General features: G+C 38.8%; 1 protein-coding gene across 2 annotated transcripts in view; it reads right to left on the reverse strand.

Moving 5' to 3' along the window:
* SNX4 (sorting nexin 4) overlaps window positions 1–20,401 on the reverse strand; it is a 35,696-nt gene that overhangs the window by 13,464 nt on the left and 1,831 nt on the right. For both annotated transcript variants that reach the window (XM_080621055.1, XM_080621054.1), the window contains exons 3-7: window positions 10,507–10,645; window positions 10,281–10,430; window positions 9,137–9,184; window positions 4,945–5,000; window positions 274–346 (exon numbers count right to left, since the gene is read on the reverse strand). In XM_080621055.1, coding sequence (XP_080477181.1) covers window positions 274–346; window positions 4,945–5,000; window positions 9,137–9,184; window positions 10,281–10,430; window positions 10,507–10,645 — 466 coding nt within the window. The remainder of the gene's footprint in view (window positions 1–273; window positions 347–4,944; window positions 5,001–9,136; window positions 9,185–10,280; window positions 10,431–10,506; window positions 10,646–20,401) is intronic.

Genomic DNA, 20,401 nt, shown 5'->3' on the forward strand with positions numbered 1-20,401 from the left:
ATGGCCATCACGGGAAGGGCAGATTAGCAACATGGATGTGTTTACTCCTCCAATGACTGTCAAACTCAACCATCATATTTGGAACTCTTTTCCCTCAAATCTGTACAAAGCCAGCACCCCTTTGCCACCTCCTGCCCCACACTCCAGAGCTGGACTCCCTCACAAAACTGCCCTTATTCTAGAATACATATTCCAGTTCTCTCAACTAAACAAGAAATATTGCCTTATAAATAAATTATACTATTTGTCACGACACACATGGGAAATACTTACAGCTCTGACTCGCAGAAGGTGTGATATGACAGACTGCAGTTCATCGCTATAGTGTTTTAGCTCAGTAAATCTCCTGGGAGCAGGAAACAGATAGTACATCATTAGCCATCATGAAAGCAAGCTTTCACAGAATGCAAGATAGAGCCACAACACTACAGCCAGCAAGACAGAGCCTGGATTATGTTGAAGTGAAATTAGCTGAAGACTCCTAAAAGAAGTGACTGCAGAGTTTAATTTCCCTAAAGCGAACCATCCAACACTTGCATGACTGCTATTTTCTTTATATGCAATCAGTGAAGGTTCAGAGCAACTCAAGAGATAAAATTTTATGAAATAAAAAGTAGTTAACTGAAATTACTACGTCTATATTATTGGTGTGTTTTTATTTCTTCTATTTAAACAGGATTTATAAAAGCAACCATTAGTGAATAGGAAAGTTTCAAATATGTACGAAGCCAAAATCTGCTGAAGCATACTTCTTAATAATAACTTGTTCACATTCCTGACCTGACAAAGAAACTTTACTTTCAAGCTGCCATCTAGCCAGTTATAAGTATAGCTTTTCAGGAGCCCAAGGAAACATTCACAATTATCACAATTCCTCTAAGGCTAATCCATACAGTAACTCTAAGCAGTTATAGCTTAAACCCTATTGAGACTTGTACCTGCTCAGCAGTCACACATGGCTAAAAGCCATCAAATCACTACAATCTTAGTAGTGTACCAGTCAGATAACCCACTGCAAGTGATCATATACACACTGCTGGCCTGCCACTACTGAAGGAAAGAGCCACCTCAGCTAGGCCCTGGTGGTAGTTTAAGTTGATACATTTAGCTTATGCTAATAACAAAGATGAATCAGTTGCCACAGCTTTTCTTGTCACTGGTAACCAATTAATCCACAGCAACAGCCACTTCTGTATATGTAAACCCTCCCTACTAGGCACAAGTCTAACTCATGACCTACTTCAGTACCCAAAAACACGTTTTACCCAAATGGGAAGCCAAGAACAGCTTTACCTAAATTACTAAACAATGATCTGAAAATAAACAAACACCAAAGAAAACAACCAGAATCAAGGAATGAGAGATGAAGATTAGCTTTTCAGGTTGATATTTAAGCCCCAAAAGCTACATCCCTCCTCCCACTGCAGGCACATAGTCAGGCTTTGTATTTCAGAATAGCTTGTACCCAAGAGGTCTTACTGGAGTAAGTCAGGTCACTTGTTTTGGGTGACAAAGTATGAAATTCAGGGGGTTTTCATTTAACACCTCTTCTTCCCCTGTCAGGAAGTCTTCTGCTACAATATTCTCATCCTTAAATTCGGGAAGCAAAAGCTTTATTGCATTTTCCAATATTTTTGCTCTCAAAGAAGCATCGTTATAAGATCATGACACGCACAGGGTTAAAGTACATAAAAAGATTTAAAAGGCAGCACAGAAACTGCATGGGAAAAATAAATGTAGTCATTGATCTGCACAGTGGGGTTTAGAGAGCAATCTCTTCAGTTTACACTTTATAAAATATGCACAGGACTGCGTGTCAGACAGCTGCAGACACATACAGTGAAGATACTTGAAATAATTGAACTGAAAACAAAAGATTAAAAAGCATGCCTTCAGCTCCGGAAGACTCCCTTTTCCACTCCAGAAATTTATAATGAAAAGTTTTATTTATCCTGTTTTGTGGCAAGAAAGCTTTAAGGAACGCTGTACTCCCTGAAGGCTGGAGTCAGGAACCTAAAGGACTTTCAGTATCCTGGACTCTGGCAGCAATACAGCTTCTCCCGTACCATTTCCCCCTCCATTAAAAGATAAAAATAATAATAATTAAAAAATTACTACTGCACAATCAAGCTGCCTTCTTTTTACTGTCTCAGAAAAGCATAAACCAAAGCAATGTTACTTTTGCCCAATCTTCTGTGAAGGCTGAAAATTTTACAAACATAATTTTTCAGGAAAAACTGCTTTTAAGAGACTGGTGGTGTGGCAGATCAAAGGTGTAATCCTCAGGTAGGGGCTCATGTCCTACTTGCTGGGGTTTTTGGTGGGGAAAAAAAAAAAAAAAAAAAAAAAAAAGAACCCAAAACATTATAATTTCCAAACTGAGTTTGGTGCGGCACACAAAGGGACATTTACCTTCCAGTGCATAAAAGTAGAAGTGTGAAAAAAGACACAGTTTTGACACTCAGTAACTGAGGCTTTTTTAACTAGCACTTTTCATTTGGTTTTACTGGTTCTGCAACATTACCAACAGCCAAGATATTTAACTGAGCTATTAAGTAGAGCTTCAGACACAAATGAAAAACAGATCAGGTCACATTTTTGTAGGAACACCATCAGGTTTCTTCTCAAAAATATCTTTCTTGGTAATGGCAAAGAAGATAATTTCATTTACAACAGACAGCATTTGAATATAAGTTACTTTATGCATTTTGCTCAGCAGTACTAGTACTCCTCCTAACATCAGGGAGGGCAATGCCATTTTCCCATTTTGTGAAGAAAGACATTATAAGAACAGAACTATTCACTAAAGAACAAGTCACTCATCTGAGTAACCAGACAGAAAAAAAGAGCTACTTAAAAAATAAAAAAAAAAAAAAAAAATCTCCCTTAGGAAAGGGTTTAGTGCTCTCTAAAGAAATCTTTCACCAAGAAGAAACCTATTGTTTTGATTAAAGCACACAAAGAGAACAAGACGATGGGTGCCATGAAGCCAAATCATAGAGTTCTGCAGTAAATACAAATTTATCTCTGAATACCAGAATACCAAATTTTTACCACCAATAAAATGTCACAATTGAATATATTAATTGCTCCCCACAGGAAGAGGTTTAGTTTCCAGTCTACATTTGACCTCACAGAGCAGCACTGTTTCAGCCCTCATGCTGCCCTAGGCTGAACGGTGCAGCTCCACAGCACTGTGAGGCAATCCGGACTGGGAGTTGCAGCTATTCTTCACCTGAACCCTCCTTGGTCCAGGATCCTGAAAGCCTACACTCCACACAGCAGTCAGATCTCGTTTCAGCAAGGTGAACTTGATAAACCCATTTTAGCACCCAGTCACACAAGCACCAAAGGTGACACGGGAGGGCAAGGTGACAGATTCCAGGCAGCTCAAGCATCAGTGTACTAGGCAGAGCAAGGCACTATTCCTCCCATTAGAGCTGCACACTGTATACTGAAAAGCTCTCTCTGAATTAAACCAAAACAAAACCCCCACATAAGTTATGCTCTCAGTTATTTATTAAACAACTTGTATCCGAAAGTTCAATTTGGAAGCTATGCAGCTGGCACAATACAATAGAAAGCATGTGCCATATCTCTTCAGTGCTGTAAGAGGTCTCTGCTGAGAGACAGACACTCTGGGACTGTTTCTGTTACAAGCCCTTTCTCATGTTTTCCTTGTATTAACTCTTTTCCTGCTTTTTACCAAGCCACTTCTTACATCAGCTTTCCTTTCCTGAAACATTAAGTTACCCCATAACAGTATATTCCTCATCTCAGCCTTAACCAGTCTTGTCCCCTTATGCTTACATTCAGACTACAGGCAGTTTCCCTGCCATGAAACAGGAAAAGCTAACTCCTACTATCCACAGATGAAAATGACTGAGGATGAAGCATTCAAACAAGGGTGCAATTTTACCTGCAGATAATGAGAGAATCACTGTCATTTGGTCTCATATGTAAATGTTGTCTTTTATATTAAATGCTAGCTAAAAGCTTCCTTGCTGCCACAGAAGGCTGTACAAACAAGCACAATAAAAGAGAAGGATTGGACCAAGTCACAGATAAGTCTATGGAGAGGTTCAGAAAGGCATGTACCCTCTAACATCCTTCATACAATATCCATAGATGCTAGGGAAGTACAAAGTGAACAGATAACAGAAAGCAGTCAGGCACATGCATCTTCTATTGCCACTGTTGGACAGCAGATGAACCCAGCAAGGCAGTTTGTATAGGTCTCCACTCCTTACAGATGCAAAGATGCTGCAAAGAGCAACATCTCTGGACCCTACTGCAATAGTTAGAAAGTGCGCAGCAGAAGTAGAAACTCTTGCTTCACCCTTCCCACATCATCTAGGGTGTAATCAACCTCCCACTACATATCCTGACATTTCTGACCAGTATTTTCATCCAGCAGATTGCTCTAGTGCCTGTCCCAGAGCTTCCTAAACTGCAACAGAGCTGAACTGACCTCAGGACTTCCAAAAGCATCTGTGAAAATTGGCAGCTTGAAGAAAACTATGAACTGTAACACCAGAGTGCGTGCATCCAGAATTGTACACTAGCAGATTTTTGGAAAGACCTACTATCAATCTGTATTCTGTTCACGTTTGGAAAGATCTCTTTGCAAACAAATATTAAGACATTCTTTTTCTGGGCCTGGGTGTTGGGGTTTTTTTTGTCCCTTTCTTTTAATCTAACTAAAATGAAAGACTCATTTTGCATAAAGTGAAGGCATTTTTCTGAGTATTTCCTGCTCCTAGAAACAGGATTTATCAAACCTTTTCACACTACCTCCTTCGTGGGCTTCTGTTAAGATTTGAAGTGCAGAAAGATAAGTTTCCTTTTCTGAATGTATACTAAGAAGGAAGAGTATTCTGTCATCTGAAGTTACAGTTGTAACTGGAAAAGGGAAAGTGAGGGAAGAAGGATGTGGAATCTTACTTGTCTGGGTTTTTCACTCTGAATGTTGCATTAAGAGCTTTTAATCTGGAATCTGCCTGAAAAAAGGGGAAAAAAAGCTTTGTTAATTTAATGCAATTAAATTCCAGTGACAAAAAAATCTCAGCCTTCTGGCAGCACCAATAGAAAAAAAAATTCTGCTTTCTTCACATATTTAAATCTTCAAACATTGAACAAGTTAACACTAACTACCCTGCGTGTCAGATCCTTTATTAAAAAGTCAAAAAAAAAAAAAAAAGCTATTTTTGTAAACTAGGATGTAACTGGTATCCACTAAAATTAAGCTGGTAAAAATCCAAATACCACAAAAGGCGTCCCTTCTTAAAATGTTACACAAATCACGGAGTTAAGATACACAACCCTACATTCTTTTTAGATGAAGCAATTAGGTAACATAAGACCATATGGACAAACTATTTTATATTTTTCAAACCAAGTAAAACTGGTGGTAGAGTGACCTCTATATGCTCTTTATTACTAGGAGCAGTTCCCCAGTGAAATCAAAATCTTATATATGGTGGTGTTCTCTTGTTTTATGACTTGCTTTACAGAAAATATGCAATTTGTATATCAGAATAGAGCTATTTTAACGCAATGTTCTCTTCTATAAGACAACATGTACAAATCTCTACAGAAATAACTAATTAAAAAGGTAATTGGCTACCTTACTTTTTGAGATGTTGGTTTACCAATGACTGCAACAACAGTATGGACCCTCTCTAAGCAGGTCGGTTTAACTGAACTTTAAGTTGTGCAGTGGTTATTTACTCTTAGTAAGACACCAACACAGGTGAGATACCCCAGCCTCATCTGCAGAGGTCCCACATCACTTCTCATTTCCATGTAGCATTTGACAGAGAGCTCACTCAGGGTTCATCTGTACTGCGTGAACTCTTCAACTCCAGGAAATGGCTTTTGATCAAAACATCTCCCTTTTCAGTGAAACAAAAATAAAGAAACACATCTTGCGAGGTGTATAGATTTCCAATAGTGAACTCTTTTAGCTAACAGACTGTGCCACAACTGCTAGCAGTAACTTACTTCAGCAGCATGTGTTAGTACTGGTATATGACACATGAATATTTTGTGCAATGTCAGAGCCAACTTGGAGCTTGAAGAGCTATTTTGAATTTGACAGTGAAAGGAACACAGTGTTTTCCCCAAGAAGAAAGTCCTTGCTTTAGGGCTTAAAATAAGTATTTTAGAGCTTCCTTACAGTAACTTCTACAGATGAGACAGGCATGGTTTGAGACTGTTTCACCTCCCACTGCATTGGGGCTGAGCAGAAGATACCCGTATTTGAATATTACTGCGAGTTGCTTTCATCTGGAACCACCTCCATACCTGGAGGACGTTCAGGAGAGCATCCAAGCTGATGGAAAAGCAGCTTCTTCCTTGCAACTAGGAAGAGAGGTACTGACGGAAATCTTGCTAACTGTAGCTGTCCTCCTTCCAACTATGAAACCATCAATACAAAACAATCTACAAACTGAAAGGTAAGTGAACGAAACCTGCAAGACTAAGACTGATACTGGAAGAAACAGGTTCACTGTCACCACTGTGCAGTTCTCCTCTAAGAGTATCTTGCAAAAGGAAGATAAAGGCATCATGGCAAAGCATGCCCAAGACAGCACAAGGAACACAAAACACTGCAGTAACTCCAAGTCCTAGCCTTTATGTTTATTCAGAGTGCTCAATGGGATTGTATGGGCTTGGATCCCCACTGCTGTATCCCAACGAGCTATTACACAAGCCAGATTTCAGATCATTCAGACACATCTCCGTGTACTCTCACACATTCTCTCTGAGTACAACCACCACCTAAGTATACTGATGTTAAACCAGTCCTTCTCTCTAAGTAACTATTTCTCAAAATACCGTATTTATGTTCAAATAGCAGGCACCAAAGCCATTTCAGTTTGTTGGAACAGCACACACGTTCAACAAGTTTACGCTTGATCACTTCCAACATTAGTTACAATGCAAGGTTTTGCCTTTCCCTTGCCCCAGTCACAACCCACAGGCCACCTTCAGTCCCTGCTCTCCTGCCCTTCAGCTCACTCAAGACAAGCCCTGAACTTCTCATTCTTGAACCTTGTCATGGTGGTGACAGATAAAAAGCAGGCTGCCAGGGCAGCAATGGCAGAGAGTAGAGACCACAACCTGATTTTCCTCCAGTAAATTGGGAACCCTTCTATTCACTGTAGTTTTGGAAAGTGTTAAAAGCAAGGGCAAAAGGCAACCCTGCACCTAGGGACACATAGACACATGGTAGTTACAGACACATGTAGTGCTCTGAATAAGAGTTCAGTAAGTATACAAGCACTGCCAGGCAGAAACCAAGGTCCTGCCAATGTTCAACCCCATAAGTAGGGTTATTTCCTTCTTCCTGTTAACAGCACAGTAACTCCCACACACCACTTTTGAGAATTTGACCTGCACAGAGTTATGCTTTTAGAAAAATGTCTGTCCAGTCTTAAACTTGATTTAAGAGTAAAGCACACAAGCATTTGAGAGATGAACTCCCTATCAAATGAGGTACTGCCAAGGAGTTTTCAGACAGTTAATTCCTACTACGATCCCATAATCATTTAAGAAAACTAAAGAGAGGGGAACTTTCTCTTTCCTAAAGGAAGGGTTGAAATCCCAAGTGACGAATCCCTTAAAGAATAAAATTAATCGCTGGGGGTGGGAGGGAGGAAAGGCATGATTTACTGACACAGTTGCCAGTGTAAACAAAGTCTCCAACATCAATACTCAACTATAACATGCCACATTGCATTAATGCCTAATTTAATGTTTAGTAGCCTGGTTCAAACCCTTTGGGACAAAAGACACATCCTGCCTTAATGCACCAGCAGCAGAGACAGCAGGAGCATGTAAACGAGTGATCTGCTTCTAGTCTACGACATGTAATAAAGAGAGGTTTGTCCTTCAGTGCAGCGCTAAATAACATCTAATCTTGAGGGGTTTATACTTCAGCTGTTGAATTAAGGAAAGATACTTTTTCCCAGGTTTTTGCAAAAAAGGTATCTTCCTTTTCTAAGGAAACAGGAACTGCAAAGTGGAAACTATACACGCAATCAAATCTAGAAAGAAAACAGCACTTGCTCATCTCTCAATCTGCAACACACTTTCATGTACGGAAATATTCTCAGCATTCTGCTATGAGTTTTCGTTCATACACACACTAGTGTGCGCACTCCTGAACATGCTCCAGTAAAAACTTTCTGAACTCCTATGAGCATATACTGAAATAATGATGTGTTGACTAGGAAAACACAGCTTGAGAGCTTGAAATTTTTTCCATTATCAATATTACCAATATGCAAGCCTTGCCATGACGGAAGAGAATTACTGTCATCTTAAGTTATTAACATTAAATGTCAGTATCAAAGCCCATTGGACACTGAAGATAAGAGCACCAGTGATTTTCTTTAGCTCTCACTATTGAGAATAATTCTTCATAATCCACCTAGTGTTCAGTTATGATTTCATGAGAGTTGATCACATTACAATGAAACAAAAGCTCAGTATTTGTCCCCATACAGTAACTTTTCCAGATACAGCCGAGCGATCTATCAGCTTCTCACAGGTTCTTATCCTGCACAGACACACAACCTTTGATCATTTATTCCTACAAGCTTTCCACCCACCACTTTACCTAGACAGGAACTCACTGATGTCAATGGGGATAGTACTACTTCAAGACACATTCTGTTAAACAGTTAAGGGGCACCAAATCCATCTGTCCTAGTCCCTTTCAGCAACTTACCCTTGTAGAGAAGTCCTAAAATTCAGACCCCTTTGCTTACCCTTTTTTTTTCTGACACCTTGCAACTCTGACCAGGTTGAATCTGACACCCATGCTAAACTGAATTGGTAACATACAAAAAGACCGCTATGGGCTCAGGTTCATTAGTTTTAAAGCTTTTGAGGATCATAACTCTACATTACTAGCAGAATTACAAGGTTGAGCATCACAGGCACATGTTAACAAGCCTTCAACAGAATGCTAAGAACATGCTACCACCACCACTGTTTCTTGTAGTTACAAGTATACATAAAACAATGCCTTTAATTCATTGTAACAGCAAACAGCCTTTCATAAATAACCTAAACCAGGTTTGCTGGAGTATTCCTATAACATAGCAGTCACGAGACAATTAATTACCTTTAACTGAAATCCAGTTTCATTCACCATTTCTTTCCATCCACCTTCCTAAAAAATACATGAGAAGAATGTTAAATTAGTGAGATTTAAAAGTGCCACAGCTTTTGAAAGTGCCTGTATCAGAAGATCTTCTCCAGTAAGCTGATTCAGCTACCCTCCCCATGTCTTTTCAAGAATCTGGGTTAAGAATAACATGCCATTCTGCTATGTTTACATACTAACCTCGGCCAAAAAACTCTCTCCTCTTCACTACTCAATTACCTCATTCTACCATCCAGGGGCAGGAACCACCCAGCTTTGTCTAAAGAAGTAGATCAGCTCTTTAGAAAGAAAGGTAGCTATCGTCTATTGCCTGTTAAGATTGTGAGCAGCTTCAATGACCTTTGCAGCTTGAAGCAGAGAGTATAAAAGTAATGCAGAGGTGGCAACTGCTTACACTGAACATTCAGTCACCTTGCTCAAATGTAGTGGTTGGTTGTCCATTGCTTTCAGTTCCCATACACTGGTTCATCTATATACTATACTGTGCTGTGGTAAATGTATCTGCTCAGTCTGCTGTTTGGGAATCTCTCATCAAAGCACAGAAAAAAAGAGAAATATCCAACTCCTCCTAAAGTTGAAAACTACAAAATGCAATGCTTTAGCTGACAATTGGATCACAACTTTTGTGATAACATATTGTACTGGTTTGGGACCACAACAGATACGAACAGATCACAGTTCAAACCTCAAAGCTGAAGAAACCATGGATATCCAAAAAGAGAATTGGAAGCCAATGCTGTCTCTGCAGCCAGCAGTACAGAATGCTAACTATTTCAGCTTTAGTTCTAGGGAAGCTTTTTCAGCCAACAGACATTAAGTTCCCATATGCCACTCCAAAGAGGTGGAAATTCCATCTTAGGAGCCTTAAAACTAGACTGGAAAAAAGTCATAAGGTACATAAGAAGACTGACTGTACAACTGCAGTGGGCTGTTAAGAAGCCTTTTCGATAGGTCTTTCCTACCTCAACTTTGTTCACACTGTCTATCCTTGTAGACAAAGAACAAGCTATAGGTAAATAGGAGGGAAGAAGAGCAAAAGGACATTATCTTAAATAAATAATCACTAAAGAGTGTAATTAAAAAGCACATCACTTTACTATACCTGTGTTAAAAATGAATAAAAGATTTTGTCCTGACAAAGAACAGGATGTGAAGCCACACGTAACAAGAAGTTTTCCAAACCGATTCTTCTTCTTTCCACAAAATCTGGATCCATATTATCTGCTGATAGCTTATGCCAAACAAAGTCAGCCTATTTAAACAGAAGAGTGTTAACATTAAGTAAATAACAAACAACACAAAACAAGTTGCAGCCACAGCTTCCTTACCCTTTTTTCTGGCAAAGGTGGAACAACAATATGTGGATAGGTAACTGACAAATAGTTCTTCAACAACTCAAATTCACTGTAACGTCGCCACAGGGAGTCCACTGGAGCGCACTGTCCCTCACTCTGGGACTCAACAGCTCTGAAAGATAAAATAGCAAATTTGAGTGTTTGTAAGCTATTGCCTTTTCCCTCTTACCATCAGTACAGTTATAGCAAAGGCCCTAAAAATAGTTACCCAGTAAAGATTACTGCACAGCTTGCCCATAATCTGAATAGCCTTAATGAATTTCATGTCCACAAACTTCATTTAAAAATATTTATAACTTCTGCCTGATAGCACTCAAATTTTTTAGAAACACATATTCATCACACCCAAACAAACAGGTATGCCACAGTCAAGTAAACAGTCACACAAGTGACTTAGTTCACATCACTATAGAATTAAACATATTTCTCTTGAAACAGTGCTAGGCTCCAAGCCAGCACAATTTCATGAGCAGCTGAAAGATACAGGGTATTAGAAGAAGGAATTTACTATTTAATAAGAAAGTCTTTACTTCAGAGGAGAAAAACTGTCCTGCCTGCAGTAGCTAGAATAGTTAAAAATGTAACTTAAAAATATTAAGAAATTTTAAAGGGCTTTTTTAGAAAAACGTAGCAAATTTCAAAGCACTTCCAAACTTCTTGTTTGTTTTTGTTCAAAGTGCTACCGTTTTATATTTAAGGACTAAGCAGCAGTCTAACAAACTAGCTGAAGAGAGAGTAAGCAGGTATAAAATTGATGCATCTGAAAAACCTGTTGAAAACTTAAAACCAACATCACCTAGCAAGGTATTAAAGAATCTTATGGTATTATAAAAGGAGAAATCATGGAATATTATAGGATTGAAAAATAATAGAAATGCTTGGGAAAAAATCATTATTCATATAAGACATTTAAAGCAACAGAAATACTTTGTATTATCATAAAATAAGCATCAGGTCAGTAACACTTCTTGGCAGTTAGCATATGTCAGAATAAACACAGATACAATCCAAACAAGGACTTAACAGAAACCAGTGATGTCTATGTCTTAGTTCTTATATTAAGCAACTAATTAGTGTACAAAGCACTGGCATAAACCTACATGAAACAGTATTAACTATGCTATGAGATTAATACTTGAGGTTGGAAGGGACCTCTGCATGTCTGTAGTCCAACTCCCTTATTCAAAGCAGGTGGCTCAGAGCCACATCCAGTTGGGTTTTGAGTTTCTCCAAGGACAGAGACTCTATCACCACACTGGACAACTCACTCCCATATTTGGCCACCCTTGCAGTAAAAAAGTTCTTACATTTAAATTGAATTTCCTGTATTTAAATTTATGGCCATTGCCTCTTGTCTCTGTGCATCACAGAAAGAGCCTGATTCCACCTCTACCTACACCATCAGGTACTGATGCATATTGCTAATATCCCATAAGCTATCTTTTCCAGAGGTTGGACAACCCCATCTCTCTAAGGCTCTCACTGTATGTCAGATGCTCCAAGCCCATAATCATCTTCACGGCCCTTCGCTGGACTTGCTTCTGTATGTTCGCGTATTGTACTGGGGAGCCCAGAACTGGGAACAGGAAGTTATAAACTACAAGTACTTAGTTCGATGATACTCAGCAGAATAGAGTACTATGTTATTTCTTCCAGCAGAATTCAGGCTATACAGTTCCTGAATTCATGAGCACTTTCTGGACTAAAGTTTTAAAATCATCTAAATAGCAAAGAATAGCTTAAAAAAATCAGTACTTTTTTTATCTACAAGTTTAGATTTCTAATGACTTTACTGAAAAACAAACAATCCCACTCCCACTCCAGCATGGTCCCAATTATTTGATATGCTTAAAATACAAGAAGCCTTTGTCATCCATTTCTGAACTCTCATTAGAGAGGAACAGCCTTGTTTTACCCTTTTTTAAGCATAGTTACCTCTTGAGGTTAAAGTAATGTAATACAGAATTATGCAAAAAGAATTTTTTTAAATAAGGCAGAACATTTTCTGCACATCCATCCTTGCCTTGCAGAAAGGACATTTATTCCAAGTGTCTGAATTTGTAGAAAAAAGAAATCACAACGAAGAAAAAAGATGCATTCACAAGCACTCAACACAAACTGATGCAGATTAAAACTGCTTGAGACTGACTTATGAATAAAGAAGAAAAAAACGTGAGCATACTGCTGACAGCCATTAATTCATGCTCCCATCATCCCACAGAATTCTTCCCTATTAGGGTATTTCAATTCAACACAGCTGCAACTGCAATCACCGAGTTTTGAAGCAGGTAAGCTCACCTTAGTGCTGGGATGACAGGCTGTGCAGCATTCCTCCCTACAAGAACACTGCACAATTTAAACATTTCACGAAAGCTTCAGCTTCAGTGACTATACTATTGCTGAGTTGGAGATAAACTTAACACATAAAGAATTAAGCTACTCTGCCCTAGAAGATCAGTTGTTTAGTTGAAAGCTGAAGGGTTTGGTAAACAAACGGCCCTTCCAAGCCCTTCCTTTTATGTATTTGAAATACATAAAAGTATTTCAAAATTAGGGAACCTTTTAATCTTCAGCTTCAGCAGCTGTCAACCAGTTGCACTAACTTACACCATGGGTTTCAAGAGAACTACTTCTGCATGGGTTATCATCAACCCTTAAGCAACGTAGCCACCATCAATACATCATAGGATTACATGGACCCTGTTTGAAAACATACTGCACAAGCAAACATGGAGAGACAAGAAAAAACACAGGCCAGGACTGCCTGGAGACTCATTCATACTGCAGGTAGAGATGGTGCTGCACCAGCAGGAAGACACCAGAGACTCATCTAGAGCTAGGCAGACACACTGCATAGAGTGAAGCAGACAGCAGCCACCCTTACTCTAAAGCCAGGAAGATTACAGATCCAGATCCCAAGATCTGGAACAAGGAGTTCTCCGTAATATAATGGATGTTCTATCAGACAAGAAAGAGTAAGAAAGTAAAACAAAACCAACCAACCAACCAACCAAAAAACCTGCAGGATGCATTTGGTCTACTGCTATTAAATGTCTCTGTCATTCCTACACATAATCATTTCCTGGCCACAGCAAATGCCACCCTGGGACTGGCACAGGAGTTGTGTTTAACTAGCTCTTCATCCCAATTTTTATTTTTCTGTAATAGGAGAGTTTCATTATTCATCTTTGTTTAAAATTCAACTGAAGTTTTAAGACTGACTGTATCACCTCGTAACTAGAGGCAGGCTAAGCCTGCACACACTACTGACACTTTATGTCAGCCTAACACATTTCAGACATACAGTAGAGTTACAGAGGCTTAAGAAGTTACCACCAAAGGCAAACTGCAAGAAGAACAGGTCAGTTTATTTTTTAAATATTAGTCTTATTTTTCTTGTCAATATAAGCCCCTAAGGAAAGTACCGCTGGCTGCAATTATTTTTCATCTCCACTTAACTTGTTCTATAGGCTTACATTGCCATGGACAACTTCAAATATAAAAGTTTTCCACCTTCTGAATACAGAGTACTTAGAAAAGTTTGGCTGTTTTATTTCAACACAGTGCATACTGAAGTTTTGTCTTCTGCCTCTAATCCAATCAATTCCCAAAGCAGTGGAAGTCCAATCCTACATTTATCACTTTCCAAATAACCTACACCATCAATGAGGTCAGTCCGGAGAAGAATGAAAAGAAGTTTCTCTTCCAAGGAAGCTTCAGGTCCAGACATTCCTACTCTATATTCAAATGCACTTATACAGACATATAACTTCACAAGAAGATAGAAAAGAACTATCCCAATTTTTGGTAGTATGCATTTGTAAGTGGCCTCTCTATAGCACTCAAATACAGTTACAGTAATAAACATTAGCAGTACAGTTAGGCAGCTTATCTTCCATAGCTGATCTGCCATAACTCATCCTGCTCTGGCATGCCATTCCTCTACACACCCATTTTTGTCAAGTCAGCTTTATCTTGCAAAAGTTAATGTGTATTTTTCTTAGAGCTCTCAATTCCTGCAGTCAAGAGAGTCCCATTATCATTTAAATTTCAATAGTTTTAACACCACAGGTGTGAGAAAAGAACTAAGTGCTCTGATACAAACTAACAGGAGAAAAAGAAATTAAAACAAAAAGAATGTCTTTAGAAATTTAAAAGTGACTTCACAGATTCCAGTCTGTTTGTGGAACTACATATATTCTACTTCCATAGTACCGGTTACAGGTTAGAAGAGAAATCACTTATATTTCACATTCCAATCCTACAAATATTGAAGGAAGGCAAATACACCAATAGGATCCTCACATATTTTAATAGCGTAGCAGTCCATTCATCATTTGTAACGGTTCAGGTCAACACACCATCAGTAAGCTGTCATTGTATGAGATCACAAGAGAACCTTCCACTGTAAATTACTCTCTTAATGCTTCATGACTGTTTTGAAGAGTTAATTATAAACTAGAAGCAGTGAAGACCATGTGGAGCCTTAACTGTGCAAAAACATTTCTCGACATGCCTGCTATATCAGCTTTGTATTTCTCAGAATGAACAACACCACGTTAGTTATTAACAAACAGAAAAAACTCAAACCCACACAACAAACAAAAAAATGAAAACACAATAATCAGAGCAGTAACATCTCAGCCCACACATGCATACAAATATCAAGCAGAAAATTAAATAGTAACCAAAATTTTTTAAAGGTCATCTAGAAATACAGCACTTCAGCGGGGAAGGACCTCGGCTTTATAGAGAAGCTTCATCCTATGCGAGAACAAACCACTACTACCACCACACAACGGAGATGCAGGTACCCTGTCATTTGAAGTTTTACATCCACAAGCAGGCTCAAGAACTCAAGGATGAAGGATGCAGACTGCCAGAAGCAAATTGTGCCACTCACCACACTTTCCCTGCCCACACTGAAGAAACTATGGAAGTTTACTAGATCTAAAGCCTATTGTCACTTCTTTCTGACAAAGTAGATCTGTGGACAGTAGGCTAGGCTTCCCTAAGTCTAAGTTAATCAAGCTTTTACAACCCTTGTGAGGGGCACACAAGCCCTACATTATACCCTGAAGAAAAAGGCTAAATTACTACTAGAGAACCTTGAAGGTCAAACCGGCCTGTATAGTTTGGTCTTTTGTTAAACAGACAGCATCCGATACAACCTCCTAAACATAGTTTGTGTTAAGCATCCTGATGTTATTTCTCTTCCCAGATCATACTTACTTCCCTTATTCTAACATGCATTTATTCTCACTGTTTTAGAAGTGTGAATGCTGCCTTTTCTGGTTGTAGTTGTTGCTTTTCTCTTTATATAACACAGTTCTTGTCTCTTAACTGCTTTTCACTCAAAACAACAGGTAAAGGAAGCAAATGCAACAGCAAAACAGGCAGGCAAACACTTGTCCAAAGAAATGTCTGGATGTTCTTTGCCACTGCAAAAAGTTGCAACCCTAAAAGGTGCATCTCAGCAAGAGCCTGCCACCACACTCTACAGGGTAGACAACCCTGCTGCCTCTGCCACCAGCAGAACCTGCCCCAGTCCTTTTTTCAAGGGGCTGTGAAACTGAAGTTTAGTGACTTTCAGTAACTGAAGAGGCAAGACAACATTTCAGGAGGGCACCTGTGTAGCTCCCAACAAAGCAGCTACATTTTATGCATTAACCCACTTGAATAAATGTAGCCCACATTTGAAATTATTAATACTAGTTAAGATTCCCCCTTACACCCAGGTTTTGATATAGCAAAAGCAGTCATATTCTGCTCTCTCAGCAGTGGTGGGTAAAGGAAGGGAGCAGCAAAGTTCTTTGCAAAGCTGTGGTGGGAAAGTACTGTACAGCCCTCAATTATGAGCTTGAGTTCACACCACTGCCTTTTAAATGAGGTAATAAGAGTCTGGAACTGCATGCACGGATTTGGGACAGGCAAGCAAGATGATAGAAATCATTTTTTTAAATCACACCAAAAATGTCTCCACCTGTTTACATATGACACCATAAAATATCACCAATTACAACAGCATTTCTCCCCAGGAACCCCATTCCAGAAAGGAAGTAGAAATCCACAAAGGTACTCATTACATTTAATACCTTCATTACCATCTAATTTTTTAGACCACATTACGAACTCCACCATTAAATGCAAGTACTGCAGAGCAGTTTCAATTAAGATTATAATCACTTGTTGACATTCAGTCAAACTTCTCAATTCGTTTTGGTTTTAAAAATACAATATAATACTTGTACAGTCTTCAGGCAGGAAAACCATATGTTTCCCCTCCAAGTACAGTTACAACAGTGTGAGTTATTCATTGACTGAATTACCTGCCTGAAAAAAAGACAAAATTGAAACCTTCAGCTTTTACGTTCACAATTGATGTTATCGTAAGTGATTAGAAGATTACATTAGTCCAAAAGTCAAGTTCCTTGACCTTAATTCAAAGTGCCAATGTGAAAACTTTAGTCAATCTAATTAACTCTTCCCATTTCCCATTTAAAACTAATTATCTGAAATGAGCCATTAAACAATTCTGAATGCAATAAAAAGAGGAATGGCTGCAAAGTATTAAATCAGACAAGGAGGAAATACATCTGTTTACGCCCTCGTAAAAGCAATCACCTCTTCAACTGCAGAAACAGTAACTCTGCTTTCAGCCTTTGACCTTCCAAGTGTACAAAAAGAGACACTTCCACTCCCTGACAGCAGGCAAGGTTCACTCTCTTTGTGGAGGAATACCATCTTAGAGGGCTGGGCAACTTTTTCCATTAGCTCTTAGAAATGGTCTCTGTATTTAGGCTTCTCAACAGACAACAGAGCAATCATTACAGATTACCTAGGTGCTTTGTAAGACACCAGAAGTCACCTAGCAAGCTGTATGATGAAGATGCAGTTCTCTTGCCAGAAAATGCATCACAGCCAGCTGATACTTTTTTTTCCCTCGTCACCCAGTTTGCTGTATTTAATTAAAATACACATCTACTGGGCATGTTAATGAGTCACAAGATCAATTAAGTAAAAATCAGCAGTCAATTAATTTTTCAACTCTTCCATCTTCTTTCACCTCCTGACTCTCCCCTGTTTAAAGCTCATACTGAATTCAGACTTTCTTCCTCTTTTCCTAAGGCCTCCTTTGGAGGGAGTAGACACGCCTTCCTGACTCTAAATGACCAAAATCTGCATTGTTGTTTTATCAGAAGCCAGTATTTCTCTGAGGGTATTCGTTCTGCACCTCTCCACTGGAAATGCATGCCTGGACTCTTTACCTAGCCCAGTATGGAACAGAAGACTTTGGGAAAGGAACTCAAACAGATCGTAACAAAGGAAAAACTCCTCAAGTCCCATGGTGCAGCATTGCTGCTACTGAACTGGCTCCTCTTCTCCACATTCATTTCTCTTACTGACACTTCTTTAAAATTCCTTATACTTTGGATGGGCAATCCAAGGTCTTAAGAGAGAAGCAGGTATCATTTATGTCACAATTGGAAAACTTTCCAAATACCAAAAGCAGAACTAAGATGAGTAACTTCCCCAGCCATGCTGGGGGAGTAACAAGGAACTATAGTGACCCGCCCCTTCAAATCACTTCAAAAGGAAGTAAAGACTAGTAGGGCTAGAAACCAGGGATCTGGCTATTAAGCAGTCAGCTACCAGGCTGTGTGAAGTTGTGTTACTTTTTCCTAAAGCCATATTAAAAAACAAAACAAAACAAAAAAACAACACAAACCAACAAAACACATTGCAGTCATCATATTGTGACCAGGAGGACCAGGCAGGGGATCTGAAAGTCAGCAGGGATGGAAGCAAAGTTAACTAAATGGAAGTGTCCCACTACCAAAGAAGAAATTGTTTACTTTGAAGGAGAACAGGAAAAAAGGCACTAAAGGTACTAAAAGTCCATCAACACAGAGCTGCTTAACTTTCAGCTCTGTAATGAAAAACAAAGGGCACAAAACCTTGAGTCAAATTCTGGGTTTTATACTACCTCAGTTCTTGTAGTTTAATGAAGATTCTGATACAAGACACAGCTGTCTAAATCTCCAACAAGCAACCTAGTCTGACTTTGAGATCCTGAATAGTTGCAATTTCCCTTACAGAAGGCAAGTGATATGCTGAGCACAAGCTTCTCAAGAAGGAATACTTAGCTGTACATCTTAATTATAAGAATTTGCACTTGCCTTAATGCCATTTCCACAAAGAGGCAGAAGTGTCCTCTGCTGTTGCAGGGATAATATAAAGCCTAAGTTATTTTTAAATAACTATAGTTTAACAGAAGCTGTGAAGCAAACTGACTTGAAGACTAATTGAATGGAAATAGCTCAGCACAAAAATTTAGTTAGCTAATGCAGAAAGGTGCAAAGCAAGAATAAAGGGGATGCTTTCAGGAAGCATGACCTTTGGAATTTGCTGAGACTCTGCAGTCTCCAGCAGTAGACTCAACAAAACAGAACTACACTGAGGTATAATAGCACTTAAAAAAAAAAAAAAAAAAAATCAACCAAAGTCACATGAAAACGTGAGAACAGTAATAAATCTTTTCGTACCGAGAAGAAAAAGGAAATCACACCATCACTTGCATTTTGAAAAGAGGTTCATCAGCACTAGCAAAATTAATGCTCAGCTCCCGTTCTGTAACAAATATACAGTGGTTGTAACTGCACCCATCTTGTGTCTCTTACTCACTGGATGCAACTCCTCAGTTCAAACTGAAATTAAATCCTAGACAGCAGTAATGGCAGAACTCCAGTTCACACAAACATAATGCAACTAGCATTAAGTGGTCTTCCTTTTATATTACTATAAACTGAGTTTTACTCTTCAGCTACAAAATATCCTATTACCCACAGACAAATTGCTGTGAAGCCCAGCTACAGCTACATGCTCAGCAGGAAGCACATTTAATAGCACCGACTATATTTATGCAAGAAATTTTGCCTTCTCAGCAAAAGGAAGAGAGAACCTATTTTATTAGAGATCTGACAAACCCACATTTTCAATAATTCTGTGACAAACATGTAATTGGTCTTGGTATCTGCTGACCACAGAATAAAATAAATCTTAAGGAATTAAAGAAATCTGGGCAGCAAAATACAGTTTTGCCACCACAAAAGAGCCACTGGGAAAGACCAGCAGGAGTGAGTCTAAAGTAATGGAAGAGAGACTGGGAAAGGAGGTGCAGTCAGCATATTCTGGGGCTGCATAAAGATGCCTCCAGAGCACGCTTTCCATCACAGTCAGACACCAAGGATACCAATTTTCTTCTCTCTTCCTTCAGAAGTATCATTAAAAGAAAAATAACATTACTTATGTGAGAAGATGTGATCTTTGATATCAACACATTGTAGCAGGTTTTTTTTTTTAACATCTGAGCAACTGACAAAGAGCCACAATATCTGAAAAACACAATGTCCATCTATTTTGGATTTTATCCTTAAATGTTATCAAAAATACAGTAAATGTATCCCACTAGGCCTGCAGTCGGTGTGACTGGCGTGCTCCTTCATCAATTAAACAAGCAAAGTAACTTTTACCAGTAACTAGAGACTTATGTGATAGTATTACAGTTTGAACTCTTCAGAGCCTTTGCAAAATGCAACTGCTTTGTTTCAGAAGGTTTTATCTGTACAGCAGATCATTCCTGAGGCAAGGCCCAAAGGTTAAAACTGTTATTATAAAAAAAGAGGAAGAAAAAACTCCTATTAAAGTCTAATTTTGAAATTCTTGCTTCAGCTGAGTAACACAAACCTGTGTAACAGGAGTCATCTGTAACTGTTTCGAAAGTAACAACTTATAAGGTATATTGAAGCTTCTTTTCACTACTCAAAGTTGCAAACTGTCTTTGTAGTACCAAGCACGTTTACCATAG

The sequence above is a fragment of the Psittacula echo genome (assembly GCF_963264785.1).
Source record: "Psittacula echo genome assembly, chromosome: 6".
NCBI classification, from domain to species: domain Eukaryota; kingdom Metazoa; phylum Chordata; class Aves; order Psittaciformes; family Psittacidae; genus Psittacula; species Psittacula echo.